General features: G+C 48.0%; 1 protein-coding gene across 2 annotated transcripts in view; it reads left to right on the top strand.

The window, feature by feature from the left end:
- Positions 1–280: 280 nt before the first annotated feature.
- PXN (paxillin) overlaps positions 281–21237 on the top strand; it is a 321226-nt gene continuing 300269 nt past the window's right edge. Inside the window, exon 1 of one of the 2 annotated variants that reach the window (XM_069619738.1) lies at positions 281–552. In XM_069619738.1, coding sequence (XP_069475839.1) covers positions 540–552 — 13 coding nt within the window. In that variant the 5' untranslated portion in view covers positions 281–539. The remainder of the gene's footprint in view (positions 553–21237) is intronic. The other variant, XM_069619743.1, reaches the window with a different exon arrangement.

The following is a 21237-nucleotide window of genomic DNA, read 5'->3' as shown; positions in this document are numbered from 1 at the left end:
TATGCACAGTGACTACACTAATTGAAGATCGATTGTGTGAATATGAAATAAATATGTATCTAATAAGTGTGTGGAGAAGTTGGGAAACGGAAATAAGAAATAAGTAACCCAATATTTGCATTGGCTCGTTGATTATGTTACCCGGTAGATGGCGTCGCTGTGCTCTGCTTCCCGGAGGATGGCTCTTCCATTCTCCAGGAGGTGGCGCTGCTGTGCCTCTAGCAGGTAGCTCTCCTTCGGCGCGTTCACTCTAGCTCCGAGCATTGTGCGCGCGCCCACCCTCAACTCCGGTCCCGGTGACCGCAGGGGCGCGCACGTCAGGAGGGGGCGTTGCGGGAGCGCGCGGCCTGTCCTCCTGACTGCCGTCGCCGAAAAGTTGTGGGCGAAGAGGAGCGGCTCCAAGCGAGAACCGGGAGTGGCCGGGCGGACGGAGCCCACTTCAGGGGAGGCCAAGAGCCCGGAGCAGAGCGCCCCCCGCCCCGACCCCCGGAGGGACCCAGCTCGCCTCGGGATAGAGCGCCACCTGGGGGATCGCAGCCATGGACGACCTGGGTGAGTGCGGGACCGGGGTTCGGGCAATCACTGCACAGGATGAGGGGGGGTGCCCTGCCGCTCCTGCGGGGAAAGGGGGCACCGTGCCAGGGTTACTGTGGAAAGCAGGGGTGCACTTCAGTTGCTACTCAGAGCCGTGTAATGTAAATAAGGAGGGAGTGTGCAGAACAGGGGTGCAGTTTAAAGGGGCACTGGAGTGAAAATGCCCGGGGCACTATTGCACACTGCAGCAGCGTTGGCGGACTGGAGCTGCCCTGGCAAGGGGATGGCACTATTGACTGGCAAAGTGGTGTTCTGCAGGGTGATGGCTCTGCCCAAGTATGGTCCTCTGCAAAAAAGGGGGGATCTGGTCATTAATGGGGCATCAAAGAAAAGGGTGTATTAGAAGTGGTTGTTGGTCCTAAAGAGAAGGGATGTTGTGCAGGGGGGGCCACGATCACGCACACGGCGCCTAGGCGTGAGGGCTGCCAGCAGGCAGAGGCATTAAATGCGAGCCCCCACGCTTTAAGACTGAATGGAAGGCTGAAAGTAGTGGCATATGCACTCAAGGTTGGCAGCCTGGTTAAGTCGCCAGAGGGCTGATCACCAGCCTGGAGCCTGATAGGAAGGCACTGATAAGAAGGTAAGTACCCAGGGTAAAGTTACTCGTTGTCTTAAAACCATCACGCAGCCTTTAATAGGGTTTGGTGGGTGGAGGTAGCAGGCACAGAATATAGGCAGACCATTGCCTGAATCCAGAAATGGGCGAGGGCACGAAACTATCATGGGCACGTGGGATTCAGTCACCCACAAAAGATCTTCAGCCTGAGTATAGGGCACGAGTTGGAATACATGAGTGTCTCCCCAGCACCAAATACCAACCAGCCTGCTGCCCAGTCGACATGGGCGGATTAAGGGCCCAGGATTTTAAGGGTGTAGCAGTGTTTACTGTGGGCATTTCATGAGTAAGTCACCCCAAGCCTCAACTACAGCTTTTTAGAGGTGTGGTGGGGCCGTTTATAAGTATGGACATCCTAGATTTAAGTGAGGTAAGTCCACGTGTAATTTATGTTAGTGTGACTATTCCTATCCTCTGATGGAGAGGATTGATGTGTTCAGACTCATAACGTGAGAAGTTAACTCTAGCGTCTGAGGCAGTGGATTGTGCAGCCATAATGCTTAGCATCGCAGTGGTGAACTTACCCCAGCAGGGACTATTGGCCTGTAGACTTATGGTTGGGGTTGTACTTCTAAAAACACACCACCTGTCACCCAGGACTAAGCACTGAAAGGCAGGGGATAAGGGCCCCATAATAAGTTTGGTGGTTTGTCTGCGGTAAATCCACTGAGATACCACCAAATGGAATTGTCATTACCGCCACTTTGTCCGGCGGCGTTACTGCTGGGTTACAAGTGGCATTGGTGATGCAATTCCCCATTTATTTGGATTCCATAGGTCTCCATGGGGCATTTTGATGGAATTATCTTGGCAGTAATTCTGCTGGTGGTAATTCGGGTGGATAGTTGGCAGATTTAACTCCAGCTCTTAGCTGGAGGTGCATCCGACTTTCCGCCCATCTTGTAGTTGGGTGGTGTGGTAATGCAGCGATATATGGTAATGGAGCTGCCTTTAAAACGCACCGCCCCACTCTTATTGAGGCCCAAAGTCCCCACAGGACAAATCGCAAGCCAAGAGTGATGGGCACAGAACATGGGATGGGCACCATGTGCTTGAGTCAGGCTTGGCAGTGACCACCTCCCGGCAAACTGAAAGTCAGTTGGGGCACCAAAGAATCCCTCCACAGCTATCTTCACCGGCCCATTGACTAAGCAGGCAGCATGGGCACTCCTGTGCTAGACCCAACGCTGCTTTGCCGACTGCCCTTTATCATAGAAGCATTCCGACTTCTCAAAAGTCTGTCTGGTTATTATGGCTGGTTATTATGATATTGGTATTATCTCTGGTTATTTTGGCTGTCTCCTCGTGCTGATAACCACACAGGCCTCCTGGGCGTTTCTTTGGTACTTTTTCAATATAGAAATTACGATTCCCCTTGCCTTATTTTTATAAATGTATCTGCGGTTTGCGTGCTTTGATTGGATCTTGGACTTTGGGTGAGCTCAGTTCCCCCAACTTCAGATTTGTGCAACTCTTATGTGTCTTAGGACCCCAAAATGTCTACTCGCTGCAGGGGGAGTTATGGGAAGGACTACTTAGACTTATGCATAGAGTTGCTCTGTGTATGCGTGCATCCACTTCTAAGCGCTTGTCTGGCTTGAGGGGGTCACAGGTGTTTGCACCTGACATGTCACATTCATCATAAATCTATCTGATCCACCGGTAGCATCTGGTGCACGGTGCATGCAAGGCGTTCAGCAGGCCCTGGGTGGTGGTTCGAGTGCTCATGTTTTGGGATATCTATAGCCTGAAGTGACTGTTTTTAGGTGCCTTGGAATTCATTGCCCCTGGCGATCGTGCACTGTCATCTGAGTAGTCTGCTACTCTTGCTGGGTTTGAGTGCTTTAGTGCCACGTGATCTGTTGACGAGTGGGGTTTAGTTCACTCCTGTGTGTGCTCTTTTCCTTTTGGGGTCTGTTTGTCTAGGAGTTACCCCATTAGTTCCCTGCGCAGAAGAACTGAGAAGATGCTTCAGTAACAGGACACGGCAGGCGATACAGAAACAGCCAGGGCATAATTACAGGGCAGATTCAGAAATGCACAGGGAGGGCAGGGCCCACGTGCAGCAGAAACCACAGGAACACTGGAGGCTACAGAAACCATTCCACATGCAGCAGAGAGCGCAGAAATGCCAAAAAACAATTAGACGCCAGAGAAACAGCCATGGGATGCCAACCAGCACCCAGGGTTGCAAAAGTACCCACGCGGCATGCACAGACAACCGTCTGATAGGCAAACACACATTCCTAATTAGACCTCGGGGAATTTAGGGAAATGCCCAAGAGTTTATTTACCCTTAAGAGGATGGAGAAATGCACAAGGACTGCCCTCGTGCATCGGGGGATACTCACCCACTCTGGAGCGATATACGTGTTGTGGATAGTGTCATGCCAGACTCCTCCCACTTCTAAGTGGTGTATTAATAGTTATTATCACCCAGTTAATCCCGCTCAATTTACCGACCTCCGAAAGATGAAGGACTGAGCCAGCTTCGCTGAGATCTGCCTTGCGAAGTGCAAGCTTGGTCAGACGTAAGCTCTTAACTCTTGCACTATCCACCCCATAGCAATTGTAGCAAATCAATAACTACCACAAACATTGAATAGACCACCCTAACTGTGACTTTGATTGGTGCCCAGTTGTCTCACGCTTGGATAGCACATCACACGTTCATTCTCCCCAATCCATTGGATCGGCGGTCTCCCAAGGCAGGTAACTCCAAAAGAGTGTAAATCAAGCAAGAAAAATTGCTGTTTATTGCAGGTCCAGACACAGCTGGAAGAGCACAATTCAATCAGCACAGTGGAACAGCACTGAAAGAAGGGAGCTCTCTGCGCCGCCTATCGCGGCTAGATGTTTTGTAGATTTGAACATTATTAGCATAAGCAAAGTTAGGAACGCTGTTAAAATCATCCTACGAAGCTTATTGGTGGGACTACGTTGGTCCATTATGGTTTTGTATAAGTTACTAGTGTTGGGTGCAAGCAATCTTGAAACCTTTCACCCAACACCTCCCACATGCTGTCATGAACCTTCCCACCACACCACACCACAGTGACACATATTTGTGCTGACCACCAGAACTTTATTCAACAGCCAGTGGCCAGTGCTCATGAGACACACAATCCAACCTGGGTTTGGAAATGAAAACTCATTCACACAGCATCTAACCGATGAGGTGCCTTGCTGACATCTGCAAGTACACAAAACACTGTTGCACCCTTGGGATACTGAAACTCTCCATCTTATTGGTCCCTTCGCCCCACAGCCCTCTTCCCAGGCCTGTATGCCATGGGGCGATTTGAAACCGCTTACTCCACTGTGAAGTTCCTTGTATTTATTCATAATAGACCTTCCCTTCCTAGGGAGTGCCCAGGATCTTGGCTCGCTGACCTCGTGTATTGGCTGGACCCCTTTCCCAGTGACTTGGAATGGTCGGTTTGCAACATTTCTCTAGCACGCGGCTATAGAAATTCATGTCTGCCCAGAAATACGTGGTCCATCAGTGTGAAAACCCAAGTGGCTTACTTACCTGCGTCTATTTATCAAGGTGGCTATTGTGTGGGTCATATTATTCTGTATTCCCCCTGGTTTCCCCCTTGGGAGCCCCTACCCTTATTTTATCCCGCAAACTCAAGCATACAGCACGTAAGTTGCATGGTGTGGCTATCAATGATGTTCCCCATCTATGGATGCCCCCCCCCTATCCATCATTCCTGCAACTGATAACTGAGCCTCCCTTGGCAGTGCTGTATTTGCACTTTTACCGCATTCCCCTGTCCCCCCTTCGATGACTCTATAGATCAACACTATTTGCCCACCATGTTCTTACCATCTTGCGGACCCACAACCATGTCACTCTGCTCATGTCACCCCTTTCTTCCTCATATTCCCCCAGTAATGATTACAGTACCATACACTCTTGTCCTCTTGTGGAACAGGCCCACCCAACAAGCATCATATTCATCCACATTTAAAGGTGGCATGTAAGCACCACTGGAATGTCTCCCTCGGTTGCTTAGGACTGTGTGACATTTACTTTACTCCCTTTTGCCCTCCTCCCCACCAACCTTCATTGACATTATATATCTCCTTCTATTTATGCATTTGCAAATCTTGTAGTATCAGCAGCTGTGCACAGAAGGCGATGAGCACCAGGACGAGCAGGGAGGCAGTCCCCTTAACCGAGTGGGAACCCGAGCGAAGAGGAAGTGAAATCATGATCTGCTGCCGCAGTCTGTTTCCTTCGTTTTTTTCATGGAGGGTCCACATTTCCTTGATGGCTTCAGTTAGTGTTGCATTGGCCGGCACCACCGTGTAACAGCTACTGTCAATTTTGTGGCACCCAACACCCTCCACTGCTATCAGCATGTCCAAAACGTACCTATTTTACATTTTCCACTAATCGTAATGCACGGAATTCTTCCCTCACTGCATTGAGCCCCTTCTGTCTTATTTGCCAACAGCAAAAGCTTGTAGCGGGTCACCTGCAACCACTTGACGTTCATGAATTCCTGGACCCCAGGAAGCAAGAGCCAGGTGAACAAAACAGAGTCCCTTGAGAAAAGCCGGGCGTGATGGCATGGGTGTAATTTTAGGGGGGGCAAGTATGTTTGTTCCCCCCCCCTCCACCTTTTTAGCACACAATTTCGTCCCACTCCTTTGGCAGGAGCCCCTTTCCTTTAGATGTCATGTTACCCCTTCCCCGAGCATTTTTCGCAAAGTTACTCCACTGAGTGATGGGATATACTTTCCAAACTCCACGACAAGGCCTCCGACCAATAGTTATTACTATGGTTCTTTCTATTTACAGTGTGCCCTTGCCCTTCTTGTGCCTGCTGTTCTTCCATCATTCTCCTTTTCAGCAGTGATGTGGGGTCATTGAATGGTATCCGGTCCGCTTGAGGCCCTACCGCGGCCGGCGTTTAGAGCGTGATGAGAGAACACAGATCGCAGGCCAACATTAGGAGGCAACTGGCATATGCCTTGGTCCCATAGGCCCACCGGTGGTCCATCACTGCCGCTGTCCCGCTCTGCTCATCACCCTCGCACAGCCAGCGTTGACCCCCAGATATGGTGTTCCTGTTGATCTGAAACATAAGGAAAATCGTATAAGAGGTTTTATGTGGACTAGTTGATGTCTCTCATCTAGCCACGTCCAAGCATGCTGGTTATTCCAGACTGCTCTGCAAATGTTTATTTTTGCTACTACAGCCTCCTCAAATTGCACTAATCCTTCCGCTCGACACTGCACCATTCCACCTCGCATTTGCCATCCATAAATACTGACCTCTTTATCCTCATCGAAGGCCTTGTATGGCACCACGGAATGTCGTGCCCTGATGAATTTTTCCAATCGTAATTGGTGAACAGCGGCTCTCCTTTCCTTGCACCTTATTTTATATATTCTGCTATGTACTTAGTAGATTCTTTTGTGGCCTTTCTAGCTGTATATAGTTGTCGGCATATACCTTTTCCCCTTCATCTACCCAATGAACTGTCAAAGAGTGGCCCTGAAATAAACCCAATGCTCTACACAATGACAGGTGCATTAAGCATCTTTCTTTTCCCACTGGTACCTCTTGCGGCAAGAAGAATTTGGGCCCCCTGTGATGTGTGGGATGAGAGAGCTCAAACAGCAATTGTCATTAGCCCTCTCTCTCCCGCCTATCCTACCACCGACATTTCCAGATGCTGTGTCTTGCCTGCCCCTAATTGCATTGTGTAAGACATATGAATTGAATGCAATCCTTTTTTGCTCTTGTATTTTTGTCGTTTTTTTTTTTTTTATTTTTTTTTTTTTTTTTAAATTTTTTTTTTTTAGAGTGCTGTTGGTCCCTTTGTTAATCAAAAATCAGAGCGGAGCGATAGTGAGGGACAGAAAAAAGCCAAAACATTATACAACACATTCATTTTCTGTTTGCGTGTATTTTTACCACTATTCTGAGGCAAATCTACTTCCTCCTCCACAGGCTACCTGTAAAATCTGATAGCAGAGAAAAAAAGCCAACGATCACTGGTGTATACTTCCCATCAAGTTGCAGTACCCCTCTCCTCTTCTCTGAGGGAGCCAATGCTGCTGATGCTGTTGTCTAGACAAACATCTGACAAATGGATCTATGGTCTATTATCAGTCACTTTGACCATTGTGGGAGTTGAGTACACCACGATGTGAGGTCCCGTAAACCTAGGTTCTTTACATTTCTTGATGAACATCCTTTCTCCTGTGGTTGCAGCTGGTGGGAAGGCATCCTCTTCTTGCGTGCTTGCAGATCAGCTCTCGGCCGGCTGGAGCATGGACGTACCTGACAGGATATATAGGGAATTGCTTTTGTGAGTTTGTGAAGTATGTTTTAAATTCTTCCCCAGTACATGCTATGAGCGTCCAAAATTGTACATGCAGGACAGGAAGTCGCATGGTGATCCGCACCGGGTGACTTCCGTAACGTAAACGAAGCAAGAGGGAGGCAATAGAGCCAATTTTTGCCAAGTGTCATCGTTGGCAGTGACAAGTGCTCCTTAAGCAGGCCGTTTAGTCTTTCAAACACACCATTGGCTTGCAGCTGGTACACTGAAAACATGTCGGACTTTATCCCTGGGAGTGCTGTAACCTCCTTGGCAAAATGTTGCCAATTTTCTGACCTTAATTCATCACATATGCCCCACCTTGGAAATACCTCCCGCACCAAAAACATAGCCGCCAATTTCGCATCATTGTGGGCAGAGGTCCCGCCTCAAACCAACGTGAAAAGGACCGACAACAGCAAGCATATACTTGTAAGAGGTACATCTGTCTTGCATGTGCACATAGTCGATATGTAGGTGCCAGAAGGGCACTTCCGCTCGCAGTATTGTTGCTTTAACAGTTCTTAATGTGTGCCTTGCCAAAAATGGTTGGCACATAATACAATTTCTTGTAAATTCGGCCAATTTCGTCTCCAACCACCTTTTTTGTTTATCTCTGCGGCTATGTGTTCCTTTGATACGTGGGTCGGGGAAGTGAAGCTGCTTTACTGCAACAGTAAGTAATTTTCTGGGCATCACTGGTTTCCCTGTGCTATTCTGTCTCCAGACCAGATCAGTGGGAGAAAGAGAACACCCCCTCTGTATCCATAGCTCCTTCTCTTCTTGGGGCGCTTCTCCCTGTAATGAAATTATCTGGACAGTGGGAAGTGCATTGAATGGTTCTGTAGCGTCCGGTTTCTCGTTCATTTTATTACCCCTGCACCATCATAGGTACCTTCCCAGTTGTACCTGTAAATATCTTGGTGGTGCCTTCTGGCAGACAGTCTTTTGAATACAGTATGGGGGGGCTACAAGGTGTTGTGGGACTATCGTTGGGGACAAATCCTTTGTAACTGGAACTGTTATAATGGCCCCAGAAAAGCCTTGTGTATCATTTAACTTTGTTTGACAGTGGAAATCCATCCTCCTTTATGCAAGATTTGGTGGCCCCAGTCTCTATCAAGATGGAGGAATCTTTCTGTCCTATCTTCATTGTTACCACGGGCTCTTCGTCTGGGTCTTCAGTTACTGCAAGGACTGGACACACAAGCACTTTGTGGGCAGTGTTGATGGGGCGTTATGTTCTGCAGGAATGTGAAGGGGTTCCCTCCAAGGGTAATCACTCCTGTGTAGTGGGGTACTACGTTATGTCCCAATAGTGTCCCATCCCCTTGTAAATGTATCTTGCGCGGGTGCTTGCATGACCTGTGAAGGCATCCACAGCACCCCTAATGGTACTTCTTGGGCCAATATCTGTGCCTGCAGGGGCCAATGGTGTACCTGCTGTGGTTGGAACTTGGACAGCACCTGCTGTGGGGTTGGGACCTGTTGTGCGAACAAAGGGACACATTTGTGCAAAATGCCCCTGGTTGCCACACATAAAGCATGGCTCAATGAATCTATACACCACACCTCTGTACCCGCTCCCTCTGTGAGTATCCTCTTACACCACCCACCCCCGTGGATAGTATCCCATTTGCTGGTAAGCGCCCCCACTGATCCCACTGTGGGATGTACAGTGGCTGCATATACCCCCCTTGCTGTGGCACACTACATGCCAGGAATCCCCCTTGTTGGGCAGGAGCCACTTCTACAGGACCTGCAGTCAGTACCGTCCCCTCCAGGGAGAGCTTTGCTAGCTTCTTTTGCACTAGGTTATTCTCTGACTTTGTGGCATTAGCTGCATATTCCCTCCCACTTTCTTGCTTTCATTTGCAATAATGTACAATAGTTGTTTGTATCTCTGGCCACCCCTTCACTTCTATCCCCACTTCCTAGTCCAAAGAGGTCTGTACATCTAGTGGGAGCCCTTTGGCTAATTTGTAATAAAAAAGAGATATGTTTTCATCCCAAGATTTTCGTGTGTCTAGTGTCCATAGCTCCTCTACCAGTCGTAAATGTTCTGCGGGGTCTTCGTCGGGTTTCATTTTGCGGGACATTACAGCCCCTAGATCCGAAGTATTGGGATGCACACTTCTTAATAATTTCCACATGTGTGCATGGCAGTTATAAAAGGGTGCCTCATTGTGTATGTTAGTATTGAGTTTTACCCTGCTTTCTTCCATGTTTTATCCCCTCGCTCCTCTATTATTGCAGCAAACAGGCTTTTCATATCCCATCTTTTTAGAGAGCCCACCCATTTGCTGTTCCCTGCCATAAGGGAGGGTAAGAAGTATATCAAGTTGTCTCTGCCCATAGTCTGCCATGGCACATAGTGTGCGTCCCTTTCCTTTCTGCAACATTGGCATTTGGATTGTCCGGGGCATTCTGTCAAGTCTCCTTTGTGTGACCTTTGCCATCCTATCTTCTACCTGTCTACAGCAGAGGATTGTTGACCACTCTCTACTTGTTTCTCCATCATCCCTCTTCCTTCTTTTCTTTCATCCCCTCTCTTTCTCCTAATCTATCGCCCAGGGATCCTCATCCCCCGTACTTATTTCTGCCCTCCTCATCTGAAAGCTCTTGGTCTTTGTTGGATATGTCCATCCCTTCCTCCCCCTTGTCAGACACCTAATTATCTAGTTTGAACTTTCTTTCACAATGTCCACCCATTACCCCCTTGGCGGTACCCTGCTTTTTCTCCTTTCTCCACACTTCTTCTGCGCACTTTTTTTTTTTTATATCGCCCTCTCTGCTTCTTTGAACATGGTGTCCAGCTGTCACTGGGTGCTCTTCTTTGTTTGCCAGATACTTTCGATCACCGTTTTCCTTAGTCCCCCCCCCCCCAACTCGGGGACAAACGCTGTGGGATGGTGCACCCTGATGCTGGCTTTAAAGTTGGTTACAGCCCATAGGGAGGCTAGGTGCCTCTGTCATGTCCATATCTTGCCCGCCCTTCTTCTCGGGCTCTTATGTCATCTCTTTATGGAGTCCTAAAATAGTTTGCCTAGTCTTGAGCATTGATCCTTAGTACATCGCTAGCAGGTACGAAGACATGTTTTCTATTACCCCTGCAATCGAAAGTTCCCTGCCCGGGCCATTCGTGAAAGCACTGTCCCGAACCCACTGAAAGTGGTCGAAATTGGGGCAACTTATTACACATGTGATCCAGGTCTGTATCCCAGAAAGCCATCCCCTCCCTGTGCATCCTACCCCTAATCTATCCTCCAAAAAATTCTCTTCCTTCCTTACACTCCTTCAGCTCATGCCCTAACAACATTCAGTGGCCCCTTCCGCAGGCCCGCCCACTCACACCTGTCACACACACTGACCTTCTCCTTACGCCCACCCACTCTCTACGTGTTAGTTCAACAGCGGCCCTCTCTACAGGCCCACCTTTTTTTTAATTTAAGTATGCAAAACGCTGGGCCTCGCCCCACTTCCGGGCCTGCGCCTGCTGCTACTATGCCAAGCACCTATGTATAAATTATCTCTGGTGCCGACCCATCCACCTCTGCCGATTCCTCATCAATCCATTTAATACTGTTCCTACTATGACGAAAATAAAACACCCAAAGTCTGACTGACAAACCCAACATACAATACTCTAGCGTGTGCCCTTGTTCAACAAATCATAAACGCCCATCCCCAAAAATGATCAACTATACAATCTCCTGCACTACGCACAGCTCCCATCTATTGGGGTCTACCACTTTCTAGGAACCTTTTGTGTTCCAAGACAGACATGCCCACCACACATCCACTCCCTATTCGGTAGATGGAACTAAAATCTACGACTACTACGGACCGATTGTCCTACCCCCTCTGTAGGATGCGCCCTAAACACCATATAAAGAATCCCTAACAGGTATGCAACCCTGCCGTTGTGCGTTCATGCAAGGGTTGACTTGCCTGTCCTAGAGATCCTCTTGTCTTCTTGGCACAAAGCCTTCTTTGTTGCTCGCCCGTCCATCACAGCACTGGCAACGCTCAGGTCCAGACAGACCTTTGTGAACTCTGCGTCTGTGGGACCTCCTCAGTGGTGCACGTGGGACTGGTCTGTGCTCGCCTGACCCGTGTCCCCCTACAGGGTGGCCGGAAACCCTCCGCTGGCCGATGGGAACTGAGGATCTTGTTGGGGCCTCCAAAGTGTCTCCGGGGTCTCCCACGGCAGGTAACTCCAGAAATACCAAAGTAGGCCAAGAAGAATCGTACACCAAGCAAGAAGTAAGGCTGTTTATTGCAGGTCCTGGCACAGTTGGGAGAGCACAGTTCAATCTGCACAGTGGAATAGAACTGAAAGAAGGGAACTGTCAGTGTTGCCTACTGCAGCTAGACGTTGTATAGATTTTAACATTATTAGTAAAAGCAAAGTAATCAAAACTATGAAAAACATCCTGTTAGGCTTATTGGCAGAACTGTGTCAGTCCTTTATGGCTCCCTATATGTGAGTGATGGATGAAAACAATCTTGACACCCGCCCAACACCTCCCACATGACATCATGAGCCTTCCCACAACACCCCACAATGACAAATATTACATGACATATTTGTGGTGACCACCAGAACTTTATGCAACTGCCGGTGGCCAGTGCTCATGAGACCCACAATCCAACCAGCGTTTGGCAGTGAACAGTCCTTTAACGGAATCTAACCAATGAGGTACCTTGCTGTCATATGCAAGGCCACAAAACACTGTTGCACCCTTGGGGCACCGAAACTCCATCTGATTGGTCCTCTCCCGGCTCACCCCACAACCCTCTTCCCAGGCCCGTGCAAGGGGCAATTTGAAACTGCTTACCCCACTGTGAAGTTCCTTCTATTTACCAGTATTTATTCATCAAAGACATTCCCTTCCCAGCAGGTGCCCAGGAGCCTGGCTGGACCTCTTTACCAGTGACTTCAGTCTCCTGGTAATGGCCGGCTTGCAAAATTTCCCTAGCACGCTGCTATAGCTGAGTGCTGGAGAAATTCATGTCTGCCCCGAAATACGCAGTCTGTCCAGTGTAAAAACCTAAGTGGCTTGCTCACCTGCGGCCTGTTTATCAGGGTGGCTATTGTGTGGGTCATATTATTCTGTTTTATCCCCGGTGCCCCTCCCCCTATTTTATCCCGTGAACTCCCCAAGCTGCACCTACACATATGACACATAAGTTGCATGGTGAGTCTTCCCCTGTCTAGGGATGCCCCTTAACCATCATTCCCTCAACTGATAAGTGCGCCCCCGTAGGAGCGCTGTATTTGCACCTTTACCACACCATGCCCCCTTGTGTATGTGCACATGTCCTCGCCTCCTCAACTCGCCATTAAAACCAGCTACGCCTTTGCTCTACAAACACACAGCCCTTCCCACACGGTGACCTCATATCTATCATTTACCACATCAGCATTAATGGAGCTGTGACTAAGCTTCACTCTTTAGCTCTTCCACACCTACTTCTCCCCCTCCTCCACCCCACCACAGTGACTAACCCAGGCTCCCAGGGCAGTAATTCTTCATGTCTTGGGCTCGTCCCTGCCGATAAACACCCGGTTCCCTTACTATTTGTGGTACTGAGAACCTTTCCTGGATGGCAGACGAAGGGCACATTCGGTTTTTGCTGCCCCCTTACCAGAGATACGAACCGTGGCCCTGTGAAATCCCCTTTGACTTCGGCACAAGTCGAGGGGGGTCATGCGGTTGGACACTGTCCTCCCGCCACCCCTGTGTATTTATGGAATTTTTTCAAAGAAAAATGTCAAGTGTGTAGCACGGCGGCCAGGATACAAAGCCCTGTCGTGTAGGTGTAAGTTGAGATGCTCAACCATATTCAAATCGTCTATCCTGGACCAGTAAAATGTCTCACATTGACACCATGCTATACAGGACACGTTTTGTTAGGTATTCTTGGAGCTAAAAGGTACACACATTTTATAATTGGCCACTAGCAATGCAAAAGGACAATATGTTTTAATGGCAAATGTTTTTGTCTTGTGCATTTTCTTCAAGTGTGAAATATGAGTTGAATGACATTGGCATATCTATCACTTCCCACAATGTCGCTTCCAAATGGGTTTGTGCGAGACCCCTGCTTTTATTATTTTTTGGCACCTGAGCTCTGCCTCCAAAGCTGCATCACACTGAGATGTCCTGCATTTGGTTATTGCAGTAGCCTGCTTTATTATTATTGTATTTGAGTGTGGACCTAGCTCTGAGAAGCAACAGAGCGCTTTACAGTCCTAGAAAGAACATTGAGGGAAGTGGAGAAGGGAACTAATGGAGGAGGCTGGCAGTTGGCAGCAAGGAATCTCCAAGCAGCCAAGGAATGAAACGATGAGGAGCAGATCAGAGTCTTGAGTTTGGTGGGGATTGGAGGGCTTGTGGACCTACATGTTAGGAAGGAGCCATTCCTTGAAGAGAAAGGTCTTGAGCTCTTTCTTGAAATGTAGATGCTATGGTTTGAGTCTTATATTGACAGGAAGGAGGTTCCAGAGTCCTTGGCCTGCCTCCTGGTTCTTTCCTCCCTGCACCATTGGCGTTCAAGTCTGCACATGTCCTTACTTCTGATGGATCACAGGCCCCTGGGGATGCTGAGTTTATCAGTGAGGTAGCTTGGGGACTTCTGGGTGACTGCCTACATAGAAATAGAGCCTATTCCTAAGCCGCCACATAGCCCTTCTCCAGCAGTGATCTGTATTTATGCAGGATTAACGTGAAGTTGCTGCAGAAGTGGCTGTGGCTGTGGGTAATGGATAGGCGGGAGGGGTGTCTTTGTTATGTCCTTGAAGAGGTGTGAATGCTGAGTGATTAGAAGTGTGTGTGTGAAGCTGATTGTTGTAGTGGACAATGACTGAAATTAATATGGGGTTCCTTACATTCGCATTTACTTTCAGTGTTGGTAGCATAGTTGTAAAACACAGTGGTCGGTGTGAAATGGAGGAAAGGTAGGAGCCAGTGGTGGGGTTTGTCGTGGTGTGGGGAGCGTGTGTACGGGGTCGGTGAGGAATGAGGGGGCAGGGCAGCAGGGAACATGGCTGCAGCTACTTTTCTTTTGTACATTTTGACCCAAGTGCCACCGCCACACCCATCGAACCAGAGTGGCACTCTGGCCCCTGCCCATCAATACCACAGGTTTCGCATATTCCTCTCACACCATACCACAAACTCTTCCTCTTCCTTTTTCTCACAGGGCCACAATGTTTTACACTGCCCGCTCAAGCATGTTTCTGTAATGCGGCTGATACTAGTTCCAAGGTACACACAACTTCAGATACAATGTATGATGTGTGTGTACACACTTCCTCAAAACGCTGTGCAAGCAGCAGCTGAATTTCTTGGAGCATGGTGACATTGTTATGAGCACACACGATTGTCGTTTGCATGGTAATTAAGACCCCATCCCTCAAAGGAGCACTCAATGCGAGATCGCTCGTCGCCCACTCCCTCGGCATAGCTGACCTAATCACAAAAGGTAACCTGGCTTTCTCGCGATTAGAGACGTGGCTACACAATGCGGCAGGACCCTCGCTGATGTTAGCCATCCCGGACGGCTACACAATAGTTAGACAAGACCGAGATGGCGCAAGAGGAGGCGGTAACACCATTATTTCCAAAATGAGCCTCTCCCTCAGACTAGCTCCTACCCAATCGCTACAATCATGTGAAACCCTATCTGCCAAATTCCAGATAAACAATTCACAATCACTCACCATCCATCTATTATATAGACCTCCTGGTCCTCTAGGCACCTTTGAGGAGGATCTCCATAATCTACTTACCAACACCCTCTAACCATATTTCCAATTACTCCTACTAGGGGACTTCAACATAGGTTTTCATGACCCCACGGACAAAAATGCCTCGGTGTTAGCTAATCTGATCAATGCGCTAGCCTGACTCAAAAAGTTAACAAACCCACTCATTTGAAGGGGAGAACGCTAGATTGGATAGCAGACTATAACTGGACAGCTACTATCTCTTCTATAATGACTTTACCTTGGACAGACCATTCACTGGTGTCCTTTTAACTTAGCCACCACCAGACCTACTCCCACGGCCCCTTTACTAGGGCCACCATGTTTAACTAGAAACACAAAGTGCATTACAGCAGAGAAAGTTATCTTGGCTATCCTACCCACCCTTAACGCACTGCCAGAAAATCTAGATCCCAGCACCCTAGTGCATGAATTCAACAATATCATGCTCACTACACTAGACAAATTGGCCCCTCTCAAACTTAGATCAAGTAAAACCAAAGCTCATCTAAACAAATGGTTTATGCCACAGTTGAGAGACCTACGCATCCTGAAAAGAAAAAGTGAAACCACTTGGAGGCTCTGCCCTTCAAACGGTAATAAGGCTAAATTAACCTCTCTCTCCTTGCTTTACAAGAATGAAGTTTGCCAGGCAAAACGCAACTCTTATGACGATCGCATAGCTAAATCGAACTCTAGTATGAAAGAGCTCTTCTCTATACTAAAAGAACTAGTCACCAATAGCCATACCGAACACCTGCACTAAGGACAAGTCTTGGTGTACAGATATCCAATATGCTCTAGCAAACAAAATGAACACACTCCAAAATAAAATTCAGCTAAAAAAAAGAAACACTAAAACTTCAGGATTTGCATAAAATCCCTCTGCCTAGCAATCCTCCAATTGTGCATAACAACATTTTTCATTTCACCAAAATGTCTACCCTGGAAGTAGAAAAAATTATCCTTTCACTTAAACCCTCCAATTGTAAAGGTGACATTTGGCTGCACAACTAATAAAAGACGCTGCAGGAGAACTGTCTCCCTTGTCACTAAATTGATTAATGCCTCTTTTGCCTCAGGCACCACCCCTGCTAACCTTAAACAGTCATGGGTGCTCCCTCTCCTCAAGATGCAGACTTTAGATCCTCTCATGCCCACCAATTACCGTCCCATCACCACGGTACCTTTTCTACTCAAAATACTAGACAAAGCTGCTTACAACCAGATTCAAAAACACCTAGAACTACATAAACTCCTAGGAGATAGACAATCTCCACTTGCACGTTCTCGATGTCACTGGGCCTAGTAACATCGTTGTTTTTGTTCTCCCCTGTTCCCTTTCCCTGCCTGGTCACGCTCTGAAACACTTGTGTATGAGCGCGATAGAAATAAAATATCAATCAATCAATCTGGCTTCTGCCCTTTATATGGAACGGAAACTGCCTTAATTGATTTGAAATCCCAAATCGACGAGCTGAGAGATAAAGGGAGGACAGTACTTCTGCTACTTCTTGATCTCTCGGCGGCCTTTGATTGAGTGGATCACAAAGTCCTCTGTAGACATCTGGACTCTGCCGCTCATTTCTCGCATGAGGCCATCAGATGGATTGAGTCATTCCTGAGCGAAAGAACTATGAGAGTCTTCTCTCCATCAGCAGCCGCAGATCCCACCCCCATTTTGTGCGGTGTTCCCCAAGGCTCCTGCGTCTCCCCAACTCTATATAACATCTTCACCATGCCACTGTTCAATGATCTGGACCATCTGGGTATCGCCTACACTAATTATGCAGACGATACCCAGATCCTCCTCCCGCTTTCTTGGGATCCTAGTAAGGACACAGAATTGGTGAATAAGGTATATCTTATGCATGGATGGCCACTCATGGCCTCTGCGTGAACTATGATAAGACCTAGTTGATAATTCCGGGCACCCACACTAACATTAAAAAACTAGGACAGGAATTCTCCTCCTTTAACATTGATGGGAATATCCTCCAAGTCTCCAAGGAAGTAAAAACCCTTGGTTTCTACATTGATTCCACTATATCACTTGATAAACAGGTAAAATCCCTGGCCTCCGCCACGGCTTACACTTGCAAGCTGATAAGAGCCTGTAAGCCATTCCTCTCCAATGACAGTTGTTTAATCCTGGCCAGAGCTTTAATACTCTCCAGAATTGACTACTGCAATGCACTATACGTTGGAGCCAATAAAACAACCATTCAGAGACTACAAACACTACAAATTAATGCTTTGAGAGCAGCACTTGGCATAAATAAAAGAACCCATATCTCCTCCATCAGACGCCAACATAAATGGCTGTCTACTGGCAATAAAATACAGCTAAAGATGCTATCTCTGACCCACAAAGCCCTCAATAATTCTGCCCCTAGTTACCTGATAGACAAACTTCACAGGAGAATCTCCCTCAGACCTACCAGAGCTGGCAACGCTAACTGCCTGACAATACCCAGTTACAGGCTTACCACGATTGGTGGAAATAGCCTCCCAGTAAAGGCTGCCAAAATCTGGAACCTACTGCCACAAGACCTGAGAGTAGACCAACCCTACCTACACTTCAGAAAAAACGTAATTCAACATCTCATCTCCATTGACCCCTAGTCGACCCGTGTCGCCCATCACTTGCTGTAACTACTTAGCGTAATATCTGGTAAATTGTACTTTGTATATTGTATATTTTGTAACTATGCGTGATTTGTAGATGTTTATTGTATATTATTCTATGTTGTAACTATGTAAGCCTTGTATCTTCTTATTGCTGCGCCCTGCTACCTACGGGTCTGGTGTGAATAAACAACAAACAAACAAACACTCTGCTTTATCTGTGTATTCTTTAAGTAGCGGGTCGGTTGCATGAGAAGCTCGCCCTCTGACTATATTGCTGTTAAGGTCCCTGAACCCACATGGTATGCATTTGTGTATACTTTTTCATAAGGGACTCTGCCCGTCGTCCGTATGTGGCTCTAACGCGGCCATCGGTAACTGACCGTGGCCGAAACTGAAGTCAAACTCCTCCCTGGCTAGGACTGCCCTGTAACTCTGCCAATCTATGGGGGTGAACGCCCACAAAAATGTACCGACCTTATCTACCTGCATGTACACTCCACATCTCTCATTAGCATCTTCTGCCCATTTTAGAGCTGTGAACACAACCACGGGGGAACTTATGCCGTCTGACTGCCAAATCTGTCATTCCCATAACCTTTGTGTGGATCACTTATGTCTCTGTTCTAGTGACCCTCTGGTGTCGACCACCAGGTCAGGATTCCATCAACACTGGTACCAGTGTTTTTGGGCCAATATACTCACCATCCCCCCCCCCCCCCGCACCCTCTTTCGGGTGTCCCACATGGTGCAAAGCCTGCAAACAATTATTTGGTCTTAACAAGTTTATGCTTTTGGTCTGTGCACCTTCGAGGCTTGTGTTGTTATTTTGATATTCTTATGACTGTGTGCAAAGTACCTCACCCAGGCTTCTCTTGGCCTAATGCATTTCATAATTCTAGTTGTAAGCTTGCCTCTGCCATATTTGGATCGCTATCCAATCGTAGAGCTGAGCCTGTAATGTGTGGGAGTATCCCACACCTTAATAAACTTCTGGGCCCTTCAGCAATGCCCACGGCCATACTCTAGAGGCAAACCTGAGGCGGTCCTCGTCCTCCGATATCTCCATTCCTATGATCGCACATAAACTGTTAGTGTGCACACTGCAAGTATGCCCGACAATAAAAACCCGTAAATTGCAACTCACACTCTTTGTCCTTTGGAGAAAAAACTAAATGTAAAGTCTTGCCACACCATTTTTCCCACTGGGGTGGGTCCTTTTCCCACATCGATCTATTGAGCACCTTTGTGTTGCCCTCTGCTCCTGCCCTCACCCTCAGAATTGAAGCATCTTGCAACTGGGTGACTCCGCCCACACTGAGCAATGGTTTGCAAATCGGCACCTTGCACCCCAACTGCACGGCACCTTGTTGAATGATCTGCAGGCCTGTCCAGAACCAACCCCCATGTGTGCCTGATCATTTTGCCTCGGTGCTGAGGGGCCTTGATGAAAGGGTTGCCAGTCAGTTTTATGGTTGGGTTCCTCCTTACCGTACCACGGCTTCTGCGCCCCTTTTGACACCTCGACAGTAGCCTTACTGGCCCTGTCCTAACCACCCATAAATGAAACCCAGCCCTCCATGTCCTTTTGGTCATATGTCATATCTCGCACCATTGACCTCTTGGATCTAAAATCCCTGTTGTAATCTATCCGTCCCGTGGAGCCGTACTTCCTCTGCTCCTACACAATAGTGTCCCTGTACTTCCATAAAGCTGTAAAGCCAATGCTGGGGCTGCTTCCCCCTCCTTTCATCTTGTCCCTGTGCAATCAAGTCACCGAGACCTGTGGCCCCCTGCTGGTGTACTGGTTCTGCAGCCCCCGGTGTGGAAGGCACCCTCCCTGCATCAATAGAGATCCGGGCACCCCTAACCCACACGATCGCTGCAGGCTCTGAGGGGTCCTCCCAAACTCTTCTTGGGGTCTCGCTGCTGGCCCCTTGGCTAGGTAGCTGCACCACTCCTTGCAATAATCTGAGCATTTCCTCTAAAACCTTAATAATTCTATAATTCTCTGAATCATTGCCTGTTGGTGGCTCACTTGCCGCCCCATTGTCCAAGTGGTTACCTGTGTGTGAGATCCCAGCACCACCTCACCTGTCGCTGCAAACTCGCCTATTGTCGGCAGAACCACCTGCTGCACTTCAAGAGTGCCCGGCGGGATTAGCTGCTACCGTAATAACAATGATTCTTGTGACCGGACAGTTACCACCTTACACTTTGGTTTACGCGCTGCCCGTTTCCTTTTTGATGGTGCTTTAGTCGGTACTTCGCTTGGCAGGGGGGGTGTCCAAAGTTACAGGCGAGCCTATCTGGGCCTGAACAACCTGCTGGTGTGCAGACCGTAGAAGTTGACATCTGTGCTCGAAATGTTACTCCTCGTTGCACGAAATGGCAACGTTCTTGACTCCTGAAGCATGTATACTCTGTGCTGTTGAAATGCACCACTGAGCGCCTGCATTTGTAAATTAAGGCTGATAATGTGTTTCTCGTGATAAAGAAACTTGGTGTCTTTGATCTGAAAACCAGATTTGACTGGTTCTGCATGTGGCGCCACTACAATAAGTAGAGCCAGGGAACTCCCAGGTAGGGCCAAGCCAGAGGGGACTGGCCTGGCTCTAGGGTCCAAATGCAAGCCGAGCCAATAAAATGTCTGTGTGAGGGAAGGGGCGGGAGAAAGGGGGATGGCGGCACTGGGTGGCGAGGGAAGGGGTTGGAATAGGGCGAGTGATTTCAAAACAAAAAAAAAGTTGACTGTGGTCCAAGCACTTGTTATCTTGCACATCAAAGCGGGTATTGCCCGCCTGACTGGGTTTCCAGCAACACATCTGGCCCCCCATCAAAGGAACACACCACGTTGCAGAAGATTCCTTCGGTTCCAAATTGTGTTTGCTCGAACCTGATTACGAAGTGGTGACGCACCCTAAAATTATTCTCAGATGTAACTTTTGTCTAAGGTGTCAATAAAGTTTCTCTAGGTGTACCTTGCTGTGTTGGCTGAACTTTTAAGTAATTCAAACAGGTAGCCACGCGCTTGAAGTCTGTCAGTAAGATAGTTCGATGGTTAAGGGAATAGTGCAGTCCTCTTTACGCATGCAATTAGGTCTTATTCTTAAAAATTGGCTGTATGGTAAGTTGTGCCATAATGCTTGTGTATGCTGGCTAGAATATAACACCACGGAATTATGCTGTGTGTCCTTACGATAAAGAGCACTGTCCAATGTCCCTGCCGCGTGGCAATAGTCCGATCTAGAAATGGTCATTGCTCTGTATGGGACTACAT

This window comes from Ambystoma mexicanum, chromosome 10 (genome assembly GCF_040938575.1).
Source record: "Ambystoma mexicanum isolate Mex_15411 chromosome 10, UKY_AmexF1_1, whole genome shotgun sequence".
Classification (NCBI taxonomy): Eukaryota; Metazoa; Chordata; class Amphibia; order Caudata; family Ambystomatidae; genus Ambystoma; species Ambystoma mexicanum.
Note: the sequence above shows the minus strand (reverse complement) of the source record. Positions and strands in the feature narration are given on the sequence as shown.